The sequence below is a fragment of the Apiotrichum porosum genome (genome assembly GCF_003942205.1).
Source record: "Apiotrichum porosum strain DSM 27194 chromosome Unknown scaffold_14, whole genome shotgun sequence".
In the NCBI taxonomy this organism is placed as follows: domain Eukaryota; kingdom Fungi; phylum Basidiomycota; class Tremellomycetes; order Trichosporonales; family Trichosporonaceae; genus Apiotrichum; species Apiotrichum porosum.
The window spans coordinates 65,847-81,582 of NW_021167121.1; the positions used below are offsets into that span (position 1 = coordinate 65,847).

The window sequence follows — 15,736 nt, forward strand, 5'->3', positions numbered from 1 at the left end:
GCGCGCGCCTGTCTGCGGGCCCAGTCCATTACACTCAGGATAAACACCAGACGTCCGTGGTGTCCTTTTGGTCCTTTCCCATCTGTCCCACTGTCCCATGCACACCACCATGCTCCGACCCGGCGTCTCCACACCCCCTCCCCCGACGTCACGCCCTTACCTCGACGCCGTAGACCGCAACGGCCGGGGACAGGCACGCTACGAGCTCACGTCCTTCTTTGCAACTCCCGGCGCGCTCTCGGGCTTCGTAGCAGACATTGCCGGCCACTTCGCCTCCAAGCTCCCTACCGTCGATGCCGTAGTGGGTCTCGACGCGCTGGGCTTTGTTGTTGCGGGAGCGTTGGGCCAAAAGATTCAGAAACCAGTCATTCTGGCCAGAAAGGCAGGCAAGGTCGCCATGCCGCCCGAGGACGTCGTCAAGACGGGTAGCTATGCAGACTACATGGCCGTCAAGGCCGGTGCAGCCGAGAAGGAGCTGGAAATGAGAAGGGACCTGCTGAGGCAGGGGATGAAGGTGATCATTGTGTGAGTAAGAGGGCACGTGTGGTGCGAGCTCGTTATATTGCTCCTTTACCCTGCGTGCGGCTTCAGCTCCTGTAGGAGCCCGGAGTGTCCGTACGCGCGCACCAGGGAGTACAATAGAGTCAAGCTGACTGTCAGCGACGAATGGATCGATACCGGTGCATCCATGGCAGCCGTGACACGCATGCTGGAGAGCTGCGGCGTCGAGGTTGTGGGCATTGGAACCCTGCAGCTCACCGAGGGGAGGGCAGACGTTGCCGACGACCTTTATAAGCGTTACGATGTGTTTGCTGCCAACAGGGAGTAGATGAATGATGTGACAGAGTGTCGCTGTTGCAGGTGCTTGTCACTGATGTTCGTGTGCGTGTTGTTGAACAGAAAGCGAGAGTGTTGAAGACGAGCGACCTTTCGCCTCTCTCAATGAGCGCCGATGGTGCACAGAGTGCGTGTCCAGCGGTGCTTTTCGGCTGTCGCCGATCTTTCGATAGTCACCGGCAATCGGCTTTCACGTCGCCCACCCAACATTCCGCCAACGTTGTCCACCAACTCCCCATTCTCCTCCTCCCCCACCTCTCTACCACCGTCTAACCACCCCTAACCCACCGTCACCATGTCCAAGGGATCACCAGAGGCCCATGTCATGGACTATGCCGCCCTCGATATGGGCGTTGGTCCCGACAAGATGAGCAAAAAGACCATCTCCCTCGTCGACCTCGATGTCCATGTCTTTGGTCTCGACGAGATCAAGGGCAGTACACTTCCTATTGGTGTTGTGGTGAGTGGCCCAGCTGATACCAGACTGGTGAATGGCGCCCGTTGTCTGCGTTCACCAGTTGCGTCTTGCCGTGTGTTTCTAACGCTCACGGCTGTTCCTCTCTGTTGCAAACTCCACCATCATTCCAAACCTTCCTCCACCTCCACCTCGTCGTCTTCTTCAACCACAGATCGCCTCCCACGGACGATGCAACGCCGCCAAAAACATGGAGCCGTTCTCGCGCGGCATCATCGCCGAGATCGGCAAGCAGGCGGCCAAGGGCGAGCGCAGGAAAGTGCGCGACGTGCTCGTCGTCACCATGGTGAGTCTCCCGTCCATGTTGAGAGTGGTGGATGGGTATGGCGCCGGTATCAATACCCGACATGCCACCAACTCTTGCTCATAAACTGCACTGGTCTGACTCTTCCAGGATCACCGCAACCACGGCACGCGCCTCAAGCACCGCAAGACCAACCTCGCGTACGACAAGAACCCGCACCACTTTGTCGACATGGCCGCAACCGTGTGTGAGTCGCGGCGCTGCCGAATAAACAGTGGTCGCAGACACACGGCTGCCATAACTGCTCTTTGAGAGGCCCAGCTGAGGCGGTTGAATACGTCCTAGCTGATGGCCTCTTGTGCACACCAAAGCGCTCGCGCTGACTCACAGACGGCGGTGCCCAGGACCACGAGATGATCGTGGCCTTCCTCGCGGCCTACCTCTTCCCCAACGGCGAGCGCGTGATCGAAGAGTTCTTCGCGACGGGCATCTCGCTTGGCGGTGGGTCTGAAAGCTTTCGCCGTACCCGCTAACCTACAGGTAACACGGTCTGGCGCCTTCTCCGCACCAGTGAGTGTTTCCGACGCGGCTGAGCCCACCTCCACCCTTCAGCCACGGGCAAACATTGACCACACCACGCAGACCCCGACTTCCGCATCTGCGTGCCCATCATCGGCCTCCCCTTTGACGCGTTTGGCGCATACCTCGGCGCACGCGCCGAACAGATGGGTATCCCCTTTGCCCCGCCGACGTACCCGCCCTCGCTGGTCAACTACATCTCGAGCCCCACGCCGCCCGAGGCGTACGCCGGCAAGAAGATTCTCAGCATCCACGGCGAGCTCGACGAGCTCGTGCCGTACCGCTTTGGCCGCGAGGTTATCGCCGGCATGGCCACGCGCGCGCCGGGCATGGACGGAAAGGTCGAGGCGTGGGTCCAGCCCGACAGGGGCCATGTGTGTACCCCGGAAATGGTCGTCAAGGCTGCCGACTGGTTCTGGTACTGGGGTCTCAGTGCGGACAAGTAAAAGTAAAAAGCTACACAAAAGACTGTAGACACGAGACAATGCAAGAAGTGAGGTACACAAGCAAGGCAATAGTACGGGACAAGTCGAATTAGAATGCATTGCAAATGTATACCCTATGCCCATCATGCCGTAGGAGTCTGAGTCTCGCGCTCTAGGATCTTGTCGAGCGCATTGATCGTGCGCTGTGGTAATGTCAGCTTCGATCAAACCCTTACGCCAACTGACTCACCTTGAGAGTAAGGATGGCGCCCATGGTGAGGCTGCCCATCGCGTCGGCATTCCACATGTCCGCATTCTCGTCGTCCTCCAGCTCGGCCTCGTTGGCCGCCTCCTCGCCCTTGGTGATGAGGCGGCGGGCATGGGCAATGACACTGCCCAGCCGGCCCTTGTCGAGGTACAAGTGGCGAACCTCAGCCTCGAGGCCTGCCGGTGGGCGGTCAAGGGCCGTACGCACAAAGCTGCGCGATAGGACGTATGCCTTTTCGCTGTACAGCCTGCTGTTGACACGGCCTTCCTTGGTGCCTTCCAGCTTGGCAAAGGCCGGTTCACAGTGGTATGGCGAACGCACGAGGACAAGGCCCGAGATGGAGACAAAGACCTGGAGGAGGGACGACTTTTGCGGGTTCCACGACTCAGACTTGTCGCCGGCCCACGTACCCAGGATTGACAGGCACACCTTGCCTTCCTCGTACAGGTTCGGGTTACAGCGGCCAAGACCGTTGGTGTGCGAGTGGAAGTAGACGAGTGGGGGCTCGAAGGGAAACTTGGTCGGGTTCAAGTAGACGTCAAAGACAAACGGAGCGTCCGCATACGGCGTGCCCTCGGGGCCGATGATGAGGACGCGCATCAGGTCTGTCCTGTCCTCGTATGTGCGGACGAGGATGTTGTCCGGGAGCGACGACGCCAGCGCGCGGTGCTCCTTCATTAGCCGCGAGTGGTACGTCTTGCTGGCGGCGTCAAGTCGGGGCTCGGGGTAGTAGTAGTGCTCGGCCGGCGCCTCCTCCAGCATGACGAAGCGCTCCCACTTTTCGTCGTCGGCAAGCGAAGGGCGGGTGGGGATGGCAGGGAGAGTCGAAGGGCCAGCGGCAGCGGTTGCCTCGGTGGTCTCGACAGCGGCCAAAGTCTCGACAACGGGGGCGAGGTGCATGGCCTGCACGGGCGAACTTGGCGCCGGATGTCTGAGAGACTTGACAGACGTGACGGGCGAGGGCATGCCGCTGCTGGGGGCAATGATTGCCTCGGCGTCGGCAGCGTCCGCAGCATCCTGTTCGTCGGCAGATGTAATCTCGTCGGCCTCCTCGTCGACATCCATGAGCTCGTCAAACGCGTCGGGGCCCTCCTCATACACAGCCTGCAGGCCATTGGTACCGTTGTGGTCCCAGTATGGCTCGTCGCCCGACATGGTCTCCCAGCTCTTGTCCGACTTGAAGCTTGCGTCGTCGGCCCACTCCTCCTCGCCGGGGTATTGTCCCTCGGGCTCGTTGAGAATGATAATGTTGCGAATGTCCACTGTCCGCTTCTCGCCGTTGTACATCTCAACGCCGACAGTGCCGTCGAGGTACAGGTCGACGACCTCGCCCCACCACTTGACAAGGTTGACATCACCCTTGGGCAGACTGGAACCAAATGCCTCGGGCGCATTGCCATACTCGAGGCCCAGACGCTGCAGCTCGTGGCGGAAACCATCACGGCCATCCTCGGGAGGCTCGACCTGCCCAAGAGACGGCACCTCGGGGATGGCCGATCCGTTGTCGTCACAAAAGAGAACCTGCTGGCCCAGTCCGACACCATAGTTGGCCTTGCCAAAGCCGCCAGTGTCCAGCTCCAGCACGGAGACTGTCTCCTTCTCCTTGGTATCGAGGAGGAGGAGCTCGGCAATACGCTGACGCGGGTTGTAGGTCTGCACCACGGCGGGTCGGCGCTCAGTTTCGCTGCGCCACACCAGGTGCTCTCCGGGCCATGACTCGTAGTCGTCCACATTGCGGTACGGCACAAAGCCAACAGAGTACTCCTCGGTCTCGGTACCGTCCTGCCAGCGGAGCTTGAGCTTGGTGCGGTTCTCGACGACCTTGTACACGCGCAACAGGAACGTGCCGTTCAGGTGCGAAGTGGCCTTTGCGCCAGCGGCAGTCTCGTCGGCCGACTCCCTGAACACAACGGTGGTGCCCAGAGGAGGAGCCTGGTGCTTCATACCCTCAAAGTGGGTGAGCTGCTCAATCTCAGCTCCACACCAGAAACGTTTAGGCTCCGGGTGCTTGTCGTGCTCGGAAACGGGGAGCTAAATGTCAGCTGTGGTCAACACCCGTTTCGCTGCAGCTCACAGTCTGGTTGATTGCATTCCAAACAATGAAGACGATCAGGGGGCGAACACTGATGACTCGGTCAACGGCCGGGTTGGCGGCTGCCGGGAACTGCGAGAACTGGTGGAGGAACTCGGCGTGCTCGGGGAGCACCTCCTGTTGGGTCAGCCAAGGACATCGCAAGTTCACCCACGTTGGCGAAGCGACCAGTCTCAAGGAGACCGCCCATCTCCGCTATACGGTAACACGATCCGTCCTGGGCCTCGATGAGTCCGTCCTCAAACACCTGTGGGAGGTCAGCTGATTCCATCCACACCTCAACCGCACCTCCTCAACAGTCCCGATCCACTCGTCGTAGACGACCTTGTCCTTTGCCTCAATCTTGACGGCGTTCTTGAGGTGGTTCCACGGCACCTTGCTCGGGAGACGCTCCTTGCTAATGACGTGCTCGAGAGTGCACTCGGTGTCGACGTCGACGACGACCGCGCTCTCCAGGTCCGTCAGGTCCTGCTTGACCAGGTCACCCTTCATGAACGCGCGCTCGAACAGGACGAGCTCCATCTCGGGCGCGACTTCGTACACGCCGGTCTGCATGTGACTGAGGCGCGGTCAGCAACTTGCTACTTCTTGTTCCAGCGGCATGGCCAGCAGAGGCGACAGATAGTTTGGGCGTTCATAATCTGTATGCTCTCCACTGGCCACTGGCCTCTACGACGCACCACACAAGGACCTCGCCGCGCACGAGCGGCTGCTCGTGGGGGAACTCTGGATCTGGGGGCGCGTCCTCATCGGTCCACCCGCGCTGGAGTGTCAGCACGTCTGTTCCAAGCTTTGAGCAAACAACAACAATAACAAACTCACAACCACCTTGCCGCGGTAAACAGGGTCAGCGAGCTTGGTCACCACATCGCCGTGGAAGAGCTAGAGGCGGCGGCGGGAGGTACAGAGTGCGGAGAGGGTAGCAAGTTAGATCGGACATCAGCGAGAGGAGGGTAATTGTCGTGTTGGCGCGCGCGTCGAGCAAATGAGAAGAGGAGCGTAAGCATGGGTACGTCTTTGGTTTATAGTAGGTACAGCTGCGTGTCGTGTAGGTATAGCTAGATACGCGCGCGTGCCCGCTGCTAAGAGGGTTTCGCTCGCTTGTGCTCGCGCGACCCGAGCAGTGAATGAAGGTGCGTACGTACTTTGGAGACAAAGTCGTCCGGGAGGCCGGGCAGGGAGCGCGGGGGCGGCATGTGCGCAGAAGGATCGCACGAAAAGTACACGCGCTGTGTGGTGAGGTCGCCGCGTTGGCCGTGGTTGTTGAAGGAGTAACGGAGGCGGAGCTCGCGATACGGTGCGGCGTGGACTGACAGAGAGTGGTTTCGAGTTGGAGCTCTCTGATGCGCGAGTGGCCAAGGCGCAACACAAATTGGGCCGCATTAGGGCGTGAGATGTAATTGATTAGGATTGTTTTCCTAATGATGCGACGTCCATCGGAAGTTGAATGCCATTTTGCCACTCCGCCGCGCGTTCCCCATCATCGCCTTGAGGCTCTTGTGGATAATAGACAGCACAAAGGTCACCGTAGTCACTCTGTGTGTCCCAGAGAAGGCAGCGAAGGCCACATTGGTTGCTTATGTGTACTGTTGGCACAATCCCAGGTGTAATCACCGGCCCGTGCCTGGCTGGGTGGCTCACGGAACCAAAATCGAGTGTGGCACAAACCTCGTTTTCAACCACTTCCGATCCTCAACCTCCTCCTTCTTTCCATCCTACCGGCCGCATGCATGACACCAGCGACGTAAAAGAAAAAGGTTCTTGAAGCGCTCGATCTCTCGAACACGCCAGTACTCTCTGAACCCTGATTCGAACAGGGGACCTACGGATTACTCGTCCAATCGGACGGGAGGTAGACATTACAGTCCGGCGCAATACCACTATGCTATTCAGAGGACGATGTTGTTCTTTCCAGTGCTTTTTTGACAATTCCAACGATTTAGAGAGAGTTTGGAGATCGCAATGCAGATGTGCAAGGTGCTCTGACGTCCAAAGTGTTGGTATATATCATATAGTTGGCATAATACACAGAAAAACATGAGTTGTGCACTCTCCCTATTTCTACAATCTAGTCCACAACGACCACGCCCTCGAACGACTTGGCTCCTACAATCGCAAGGAGGTGGTCCATCGGATTCTTGCCCTCCTTGCCTTCCTTTTGCTTCTTATCCTTCTTCTCCTTTGGCTCAGCCTTGGTCTCTCCCACATCCTCCCAGTCATCCAACTCGGCGTCCTCCTCTTCCTCCTCGGGCTCGTCTCCAAGCGCCTTGATGAAATACTTCATCAACGCGCCCGAGAAGCCGCTGACGAGCGCCACACCAGGCGTGGTGGACTTGACGGGACGAGCGCTGGCCGCCTCGAGGTTCCAGTAGACCAGCTCGGGCATGGGGTACCCGGCGTCCTCGAACAGGCGGGCGACCGCACTGTGCTCCGTCTCGCCAAACGCTGACCCGCCCGAAGCGTCAAACTGCATGTCGCTGAACACGAAGATCTTCTTGACCATATCCTCCGGCTTGAGCTGGGCGTTTGTGGCGGCCGAGAGGATGGCTGTAAAGACCTTGTAGTAGTCGGTGGACAAGCCCCAGGCTGCTCTGCTGAGGCTGTGGACACGCTCAGTGAGGGTCTGAGTGTTGTCGACGTGTTGGATCTTCGGGTCGCTGCTGAACGTGATAAACGCACCGTTCCAAGGGGGGCGGGCGAGCTCGGTCAAGAGGAGAGTGAGGGATATACATGGACCAATGGGGCTGACGCGACCCGTGGTGGTGTAGCTCAACGAGCCCATGGATCCCGACACGTCTGCGACGGCGATACAGTTTGACAGCTCTTTGTTCGAGCTGGAGCGAATCGAGTCGACAAGCGCGTCCCACTGCACATTGGCCACACGCCTCTCCACACGCGACCGGGTCAACGCGTTGCAAACGATCTCGTGTGGGAACATGCTGGCACCGGAAATTGTCACCTTGCCACTGGCCACTTGGTCGAGGTATGTCCCGAATCCCTCGGGGTCGTGCTCGTCAAAGGCCGCCTGGTGACGAGCCATCGCCATGGCCGGAACCTTGGTGTACTCAATCTTCCATGGACCATTGACCATGGCCACTTCGGGAACGGCGAGGACGCGGCGAAGTGGGGCGAGGACCTGCGTCTGGAGCTTGTGGCGCGCAGTCTTGACGTCCGCGGAGGGGAAGAGGCGGCACGCGAGGGCCGTGGCCATGTGGAGCTGCTTGTCCGCCGACTTGCCTGGAGTCGGCGCCCACTTGGCAGCATACGACATGCCAAAGAGGTATGGCGAGGTGTTTGGTGCCGCGTACCCGTCTGCGGCACGCTGCTCTTGTGGCAGGGAAATGTATTTGGTGTGGGCAGCCAGGCGGTCGAGGTCGGCTGAAATGTAGGTGGCGAACAGGTCGATGACGGCGAGGTAGAGCGCCTGCAGCTTCTTGTCTGAAGACAGAGCCTCGTATGCGCGTTCCTGCAGGACAGCAGCGCGCATCTGCTTGCTGCCACAGCGACTGAGCTTGCGCGCAAACGTCTCATCGCTTCCGGCCTTGCGCTTGTCGCCAACGGAGGCCTCGTCCGAAGCAACAAGGGTTGTCACCTCGCTGTTTTCGCTTTCCACGTCCGCAGTGCGTGCCTTGACCATGGTCGTGTCGGTGTCCATATCTGACTTGGCCTCTTTGGCAATGGTCTCGAAGGCTTCCCGTTTGAGATGCTTCTGGCCCAAAACACGGCTCCTCTTGAACGCCTGCGCCACGTATGCAGGTGCCAGTGCCTGGTCAAAGGCGTTCATGCGTCCAGTGTACGACACTGTGAGCTGGCCATTGATGGCGAGAACGAGAATGTCGTTGAGGCTGGAGCGAGTCAGTTCTTGTACTTGGGTCTTGTTGCAACACTCACTCGTCAAAGCTACCGTGGGGACGAGGAGGGTACTCGGGTTCGACGTCCTTCCCCACGTTGCCGTCGTCATCCAGAACCTCCACGCCGTTGTTGGCGGCCGACTCCTTCTGGGCCTTGGCTGCATCGCGCTTCTTGCTGCGTGCGCGCTCGCACGTGGGCTGGACAATGAGGTGGAGGCTGCATGTTAGCTTACGGCCTTGAACTCGGCGCAACGGCAAGCTACCCACTTTGCAAGCAAGGTGTGCGGGTGGTACTCCCACACCCAGGCCACGGCGCGGAAGAAACCAGTCTTGAAGCCTTTACCCTCGTGGATCGAGCGGGCGTGGAAGATGATCTTGAGGGTACTGCCACCAAGTCAGCTCTCATCACCTGTGATTCTCCCTAAACAAGCAAACTCACACCACAGGGTCCGCCTTCCAAGCCGCGTCAAGACGCTCGAACAAGTCCTCGCCGCTCACACCAGGCGTAAAGTCATAAAAGAGGTCGACGAGCGCACTGTCGGTTGACGAGTACGCGTTGGCACCGTTATCCGTGAGTGCGTCGGGAACGATCTTGAGGGCCTCGAGGAAGGGAACGATGGGCTTGGACGCGGAGGCGGTGTCCTCGACGGCATTTTCCTTGATCTTGGGGACGGGCCCAATGAGCGACTCTACAGCCTGCTCAAGGGGAGCGCTGAGGAGGGCAGCAAAGGGGGGAGGGAGGGTCCAGTTCGCCATCTTGAGCCCAGGACGGCGAGTGTAAGGTGGAGAAAGGCGAAAGCGGCGACTCGGGTGGACTTTAAGACTCGTCGGGTGGCAAACACACAAATCCGGGTCCGAGCTTTGGCGCCGGTGGCGGACCACGGATCACGGATCACGGACCTCGACACGCGACACAGGAATCGAAAAACGCTAACACCAACACCGCTATCGAGTCAGAGCGCCAGAGTATCGTCATGGTATGTTGGCTGTGACACTGTAACTGCATGTCATGATGCCATTGCCAAGAACCAGGAGCAGATCGACACAACCGAATGTTTCACCATGGATGTGTGGCGCCTGCCATTCGCTGAGGACTGGCCCAAATGCGGCTGCTTTCAGCGTCTTTGCCAACAGCAAGCACAAACATCGGGACGTGTTTGGCAATGAGCGGTGTGTGTGTTTTCTAATTTCTAACAGGCCATACACAGGCTCCCGACACACGAAGACCCGTACGAGAGCATGGTGAGACCAAGCTGAAGGAATTAAATGTATTGTAATTGTCTTCGCCACACTGTTGCGGCCAGCGCAGCCGTGCAAACCCGACTAGTCTCTGGATCTCTGGTACGACAATGGGATGAACATGAGGAAGCACGCTGCATACACGGGGAGACTCGTTATAGCTCTTGACGGACTTTGTTGTTGAAGACAGCACGACCCATTCATAAGGGCTCCCCCAGGCTGTATCTTCAAGACAGTGTAGCATACTAGCCAAACAATCAAATTCACACGTTGAATATCGATTCGACCGCCTTTGTTCGAGCCTAGCTCGTTCAAGAGCTGTCGCGCTGTCTTTTTGACGCCTGTACTCGCGTTTACGCATCTTTTACCTAGCCAGAATGCTCCACACCACACAGCGCAAGCCGTAAGCCACCAGACCAAAATGCGGGGTCTCCAAACTCTCCCACGCGACTCCCACATGGTTCCTTGCCACCCGGGATCAAATGGTGGGTAAAATTCAGAACTTCCAACCATCGTGCTGTGGTACAGGACGGGGGTGACTATTTGGACGGCCTTGCATCATACAACCACCTTCCTTGAACATCCCCGTCAACATGTCGATGCTCAGGACAATGTGCGTACCCCCCAGCTCGACACTGCGTCTGGCGAACAGGAACTAGTGCTGACCGTGTCCTCTTTCTCCTCCGTCTCCCTTTGCCGTCTCGTCTCCCCTCGCCGCTTTGTCTCATCCTCTCGACCCCATGGCAACACCTGCGACCTCGCCTCCTTCCCACACCGTCTCCACTATCTCCATCAACCCCTTACTGCTGAACACGGTCAATGTGTCACCCCTCCCCCTTCTGGCTCTCCTCTACAGCAAGCCCAAAAACGCTCGTGTGAAGCGTGCGCTCGACGAGCGCGAGCCCAAGCTCGTCGAGAACGAGAAGACGTGTATCTTCGTTAGCGGCAACAAGACCTCGGAGCGTATCCGCGATGCCATGAAGGACATGGTGAGTAGAGTAGCGGGAGCGGTGAAAAAGGTCGCGCCACTGCCAGCTGCGTTCAGCTGGCTGCGTTCCCGCCAACAAACCAGCTTTATTTGGACGCTTAGCTGACACCACCTTTCAGAACTCGATGAAGCGCCCGTACGCGATCAACTTTTCGAAGAAGAACGACATCCACCCCTTTGACGACGCCTCGTCGCTCGAGTTCTTCTCGGGCAAGAACGACGCTTCGCTGTTTGTGACCGGTCTCCACTCGAAGAAGCGCCCCCACGACCTGGTCCTCACGCGCATGTTTGACGGTCGCGTGCTTGACCAGATCGAGCTCGGCATCGACAGCTACAGGAGCATGGCCGAGGTGGACACGCCCAAGGCGTCTGTGGGCACGCGCCCGCTCATGGTCTTCCACTCGGACCTGTTTGACACGCACCCGACGTTCACCCACCTCAAGTCGTACCTCTTGGACTTTTACAACGGCCACCACGAGACTGCCATCCCGCTCGCGTCGGTCGAGCACGTCATCAGCGTCACTGCCGGCCCGGTCGAGGGCTCGCTCGAGGAGGGTGCCGCCCTCCCCAAGGTCCACGTGCGCGTGTACACCATCAAGCTCCTCGCGTCGGGCTCCAAGGTGCCCCGCGTGCAGCTGACCGAGATGGGCCCCTCGATGGACCTGACGATCCGCCGTGTCGCCGAGGCCGACTCGGAGACCATGAAGGCCGCCATGAAGAGGCCAAGGATCTCGCAGAAGGACCTCGACAGCGGTCTTGGCAAGAAGCGCAAGAACATCGAGACCGACGACATGGGCGACAAGGTCGGCCGTATCCACGTCGGCAAGCAGGACCTGTCCAAGCTCCAGAGCCGCAAGATGAAGAGTCTCAAGATTGGCCGCAAGGAGCGCAAGGCTGCCGAGGCCGACGCCGACGCCGACGCCGCCGGCAACGACAGCGGCATGGACGAGGACTAGACGCAGGGTTGTGTTTGTACGATACTGAGTGGAGATGCTTCGGGCCACTTCATGCACGCATTGTTTGGATTTGGATAAAATGATCAGGTCTCTCTTGTCTCGACTAGACTCTCTCTCTGTCTCTCTGTCTCTCTCTGCTCGCTAGTACAAAGCCATATACACACTCTCTGGGCCGAGGCGCCGCAGTCACAGGGGCACGGTCAAGCTTGGCCGGACGGTGGTGGAACACTTTGGACAGCCTGCCAGCCTGCTGAGCCTGCACAAAAAAGGGGGGGACGCGATTACTCGGACACCTCAAACTCCTTCCACTCGTCGCCGAACGTGTTCTCTGATGCGTACAGGATGTAGAGGAAGCCGTCCTCATCCCTAAGAATGAATGTCAGCGACGGGGTCGCAGCGGCGCAAAAGCCAAGACTCACTTGTGCTCCTCGTAGATGGCGCTCATGAGGGCCGCAGTTGGTGGGAGAATGTCGTCCACAAAGATGAAGATGGCCTTCTCCGGCGAGAGCTTGATTCGCTTGCTGTGGGCGCGGGGTCAGCAAACCACAAACCAATACACCACGGGGAACCACGGAGTCGGGACGGGTCCGGATGTCCGGACCCGAGACCACACCCATCTCAACCGCGTCTCGTTACTAACCGGATGACATAGACGAACTGTCCAACCGTGAGGTCCTGCGTGGGGTGTCAGCACAACTACGTCTCCAAAGCACTGGGTCGGTGGTCCACAGCCCAACACGTACGGCCGGCACCAGGTACTTCTTCTTGTCAATCGTGGGGATGTCGCTCTTCTCGACCTTTTCGCAGATGACCTGTGGCGTGAGTTTCACGAGATTGGGTGTACTGGAAACTCACGGGAATGCGGTCAGAGTACTTCTGGCGAATACGCTCGGCCTCAGCCTTGCGCTTGTCTGTAGGATGACGGACCGGGCGGGGGAGGGGCGCGCAGGAGAGGGATGGTGACGAGCGAGCGAGCGGAGCGGGGGCGGGGGAACAGCAACGCGGACGGCGATGGCGCGTGGATGATTGCCAGCGCGATAGAGGATGAGCGAGATGCGTGGTGGTTGAGTAGTTGAGCGAGAAGGGGAGATACAGTCAGCGTCATTGCTAGTGAAGAGGTGTATGTGTTGTATGTGCACGCTGTGTCCGTGCTTACGACGGGGATGTTACGTACCGAAGGGGTGCTCGTCCTTGAACTTGGAGCGGGTCATTGTGGGTAGGGTGGGTTGGTTGGTTGGTTGGGGTGAGACTAAGAGTGAGTAATGAAAGAGGGTGGCGAGTGGTGTGATTGCCAGTGAAGGTGTGAGTGTTGTTTGGGGGAGGATGCAAGGGAAGGAGAGACGATGATGCGAAGGGACGCGCGTGTGTATTGCAGCGGCGGGGGGTGGGTGGGTGGGTGACGGAAGCAGAAGGGTGACACGGGCCAGGCGGGGGGCCACCGCACAGGGATGGGGGGGTCACGCAGCGAGACACGTCGGGCAGCCGCGGGGGATCCGGTGGCAAATAACACACAGGTGGGTGATAAGCAAACAGTTGGGGGGGAGGCACGCAGTCAGCTATCTTGCATGGATGGGGATGGGGTAGCGGCAAGGTGGACGTGGATGGACTCACGGTGGTCTCAAGAAGGTGGATGACGGGTTGAGAGCAAGTAAAACAAACAAAGGAACGATGGAACCGCCTGCCTTGTTATCAGTCGTCACACTCTGGCTGGGTGGCAAAAAGCACACAACACCACACCCCCGCCCCGCTTCCGGCTGTGCCGCGTTGCATGCGCGGCGTTAGGCTCCGTGTGGCACACGCAACACCTCACGCTCGCTCGAGTCAACAACCTTCCATCTCGACATCGCCAATGACAGCTCCCACCAGTGCAATGCCGTCGTACGCTGGTGTATAGCATGTTCAAAAGGGGGTAAATCCATACCACTGCTGAAACGCAACAATGTGCCATTTTCTGTGCCAAATGGCTCGGCGTTGCCTATAGTCAACCTCCGCCTCGACCCCAGTTGTACCACCAGGCTACCTGACGTCCCAAGCTGGCCAGTGTACCATCGTCGTTGCCTTGCACAGCACTTGCGAGACGCAGATGCAGAGCTTCCTTTGCCAGCACAAGCTCGACTGCGTGTCCGTGGCTGTGGGTCCATTTTGCTTCCGCTTGCCATTTTGGGCCCCGCACCAATATTTCCATCTTCTCTCATTCTCAAACGCAGAGCCATGTTGTTGCAATTACCATTTAACCCACCATGGCTCCCGCTCCAGCAAAGAAGGCCCGTACAGCCGCCACACCGGCTTCTACGTGGGTTCACTCATTTCCAGCAAGGCTAACCCGCCAGGACTAGCAAGAAGCCCTCGCAGGCCACAAAGGCCGGCAAGGTCAACGTCAAGGCCAGCGTCAAGGCCAACGGCAAGGGCGCGGTCTCCGTTGCGTCCAAGAGGAAACGCGCTGCGTCCGTGTCGTCCATCGACTCGTCCGAGTCGAGCGGTGACGAGGACGATGATGAAGATGCAGAGGGTGGCGTCGACGGCCAGGCGGCCATGCTCGCTGCGCTTGAGGCGCACGGCCGGGCGATGTTTGGTGGACTCCTGGGCACGCAGCCCGAGAGCAGCAAGCAGGCCGCAGCGCGTGCCGAGAGGGGCGAGGACGAGAGCGACGACGACGATGCGGATGACGACTCGGAGGACTCTGATGACGAGGGGTTCCACACCGACGACGGATGGGGCGCCGACGGCGCGTTCGTGACCGACAGCGAGGACGAGTTTGCCTCGAGCTCAAAGCCCAAGGCCACCAAGGCGACCACGGCGGCCAAGGCTAAGCGTGGGTCTTAAACTGCATCGACTACACTAACCCACACAGCAGCCGCGCCTTCCGTCCCCGAGGTGGTGTTCGCCGAAACTCCCAAGCCGTCGACATCGTTCGTGTCCAAGGCGGACAAGCGCGCCTTCCTGCAGGGTAACTCGGCCAAGATGATGGGCATCAAGAAGGAGGTCGTGGCCGTGACGAGGAGGGAGATGCGCGCGCTTGGCGGCTCGTCTGCCAAAGAGGACGAGGCCGAGGACGAGTGAGTTTACTGCCTTTCTGAGCCAAACTGACATGCCCAGGTCCAACCTTCGCCTGGACAAGACTCTGCACGACATGCTCCTCACAACGCTGCTTCCCGGTGCCGCCGCCGACGCGGCCGCGCGTCCCGTCGAAAAGCGCAATGCCCTGTCTGGCCGCCTGCTCGAGCTCGCCTCCTACTCGCTGCCCGGCGAGGGCACGAACATTGTCAAGGGCAACAGCCTGTCGTCGCACCCGGCCGCGGTGCGTACGGGCCTCATCCACGCGCAGCAGCGGCGTGCGGAGAAGGCGCGCGCCGAGGCCGAGGCGGCCGGCAGCTGGGTCAAGGGCGTCGGCGGCCTGGGCGACCTGGGCAAGCGCGGTGCGGGCGTGCGTCCCTCGGGCCAAAAGAAGGAAGAACGCGCGTTTGGTGTCGAGACGGGCAGGAAGAAGGGCATGTCGGGCAAGAAGAGCGAGAGGGCAAAGGGACTGGGTATGGGTGTGGGCAAGTTTTCCAACGGTACCCTCACCATCTCCGAGAACCAGATTGCGCGCGTCAACAACATTGGCAAGGGCGGAGGCGGCAAGAAGAAGAAGGGCAAGGGAGGCAGCAAGTGGTAGCCTGTCTCGGCCTCGAGCTTTGTGCTCTTGGACTATTCTACTTGTGCTCCTGGACTTTACTTGTGCTCCCGGACTACTCGACTTGTGCTCCTGGACTACTCTACTTTATGCATAGACTGTACTCTAG

General features: G+C 59.3%; 7 protein-coding genes and 1 non-coding gene across 8 annotated transcripts; 4 read left to right on the top strand and 4 right to left on the bottom strand.

Moving 5' to 3' along the window:
* Positions 1-109: 109 nt before the first annotated feature.
* On the top strand, positions 110-829 carry EHS24_002808 (uncharacterized protein; the record flags this gene model as incomplete). Its single annotated transcript, XM_028618530.1, has 2 exons — positions 110-525; positions 661-829. The coding sequence occupies 2 exons, from the start codon at positions 110-112 to the stop codon at positions 827-829; spliced, it is 585 nt and encodes a 194-aa protein (XP_028472897.1).
* A 303-nt stretch (positions 830-1,132) lies between these two features.
* Positions 1,133-2,581, top strand: EHS24_002809 (uncharacterized protein; the record flags this gene model as incomplete). Its single annotated transcript, XM_028618531.1, has 6 exons — positions 1,133-1,297; positions 1,467-1,598; positions 1,707-1,803; positions 1,947-2,057; positions 2,097-2,126; positions 2,199-2,581. The coding sequence occupies 6 exons, from the start codon at positions 1,133-1,135 to the stop codon at positions 2,579-2,581; spliced, it is 918 nt and encodes a 305-aa protein (XP_028472898.1).
* Positions 2,582-2,703: 122 nt separating this feature from the next.
* Positions 2,704-6,116, bottom strand: EHS24_002810 (uncharacterized protein; the record flags this gene model as incomplete). The annotated part of the gene is made up of 8 exons (XM_028618532.1): positions 2,704-2,763; positions 2,811-4,859; positions 4,903-5,037; positions 5,075-5,167; positions 5,209-5,479; positions 5,601-5,683; positions 5,743-5,802; positions 6,066-6,116. The coding sequence occupies 8 exons, from the start codon at positions 6,114-6,116 to the stop codon at positions 2,704-2,706; spliced, it is 2,802 nt and encodes a 933-aa protein (XP_028472899.1).
* Positions 6,117-6,714: 598 nt separating this feature from the next.
* EHS24_002811 lies at positions 6,715-6,815 on the bottom strand. Its single transcript has one exon. It is a non-coding gene; the product is annotated as a tRNA-Tyr (tRNA).
* A 173-nt stretch (positions 6,816-6,988) lies between these two features.
* On the bottom strand, positions 6,989-9,527 carry EHS24_002812 (uncharacterized protein; the record flags this gene model as incomplete). The annotated part of the gene is made up of 4 exons (XM_028618533.1): positions 6,989-8,765; positions 8,812-8,988; positions 9,039-9,155; positions 9,211-9,527. 4 exons carry the CDS (start codon positions 9,525-9,527, stop codon positions 6,989-6,991), a joined length of 2,388 nt encoding a protein of 795 aa, XP_028472900.1.
* Positions 9,528-10,750: 1,223 nt separating this feature from the next.
* RPF2 (rRNA-binding ribosome biosynthesis protein rpf2) lies at positions 10,751-11,954 on the top strand (the record flags this gene model as incomplete). Its single annotated transcript, XM_028618534.1, has 2 exons — positions 10,751-10,999; positions 11,118-11,954. 2 exons carry the CDS (start codon positions 10,751-10,753, stop codon positions 11,952-11,954), a joined length of 1,086 nt encoding a protein of 361 aa, XP_028472901.1.
* Positions 11,955-12,235: 281 nt separating this feature from the next.
* ATG8 (ubiquitin-like protein atg8) lies at positions 12,236-13,165 on the bottom strand (the record flags this gene model as incomplete). The annotated part of the gene is made up of 6 exons (XM_028618535.1): positions 12,236-12,320; positions 12,374-12,475; positions 12,595-12,629; positions 12,698-12,766; positions 12,810-12,865; positions 13,129-13,165. The coding sequence occupies 6 exons, from the start codon at positions 13,163-13,165 to the stop codon at positions 12,236-12,238; spliced, it is 384 nt and encodes a 127-aa protein (XP_028472902.1).
* A 1,029-nt stretch (positions 13,166-14,194) lies between these two features.
* Positions 14,195-15,609, top strand: EHS24_002815 (uncharacterized protein; the record flags this gene model as incomplete). The annotated part of the gene is made up of 4 exons (XM_028618536.1): positions 14,195-14,247; positions 14,291-14,766; positions 14,806-15,010; positions 15,051-15,609. 4 exons carry the CDS (start codon positions 14,195-14,197, stop codon positions 15,607-15,609), a joined length of 1,293 nt encoding a protein of 430 aa, XP_028472903.1.
* Positions 15,610-15,736: the final 127 nt, after the last annotated feature.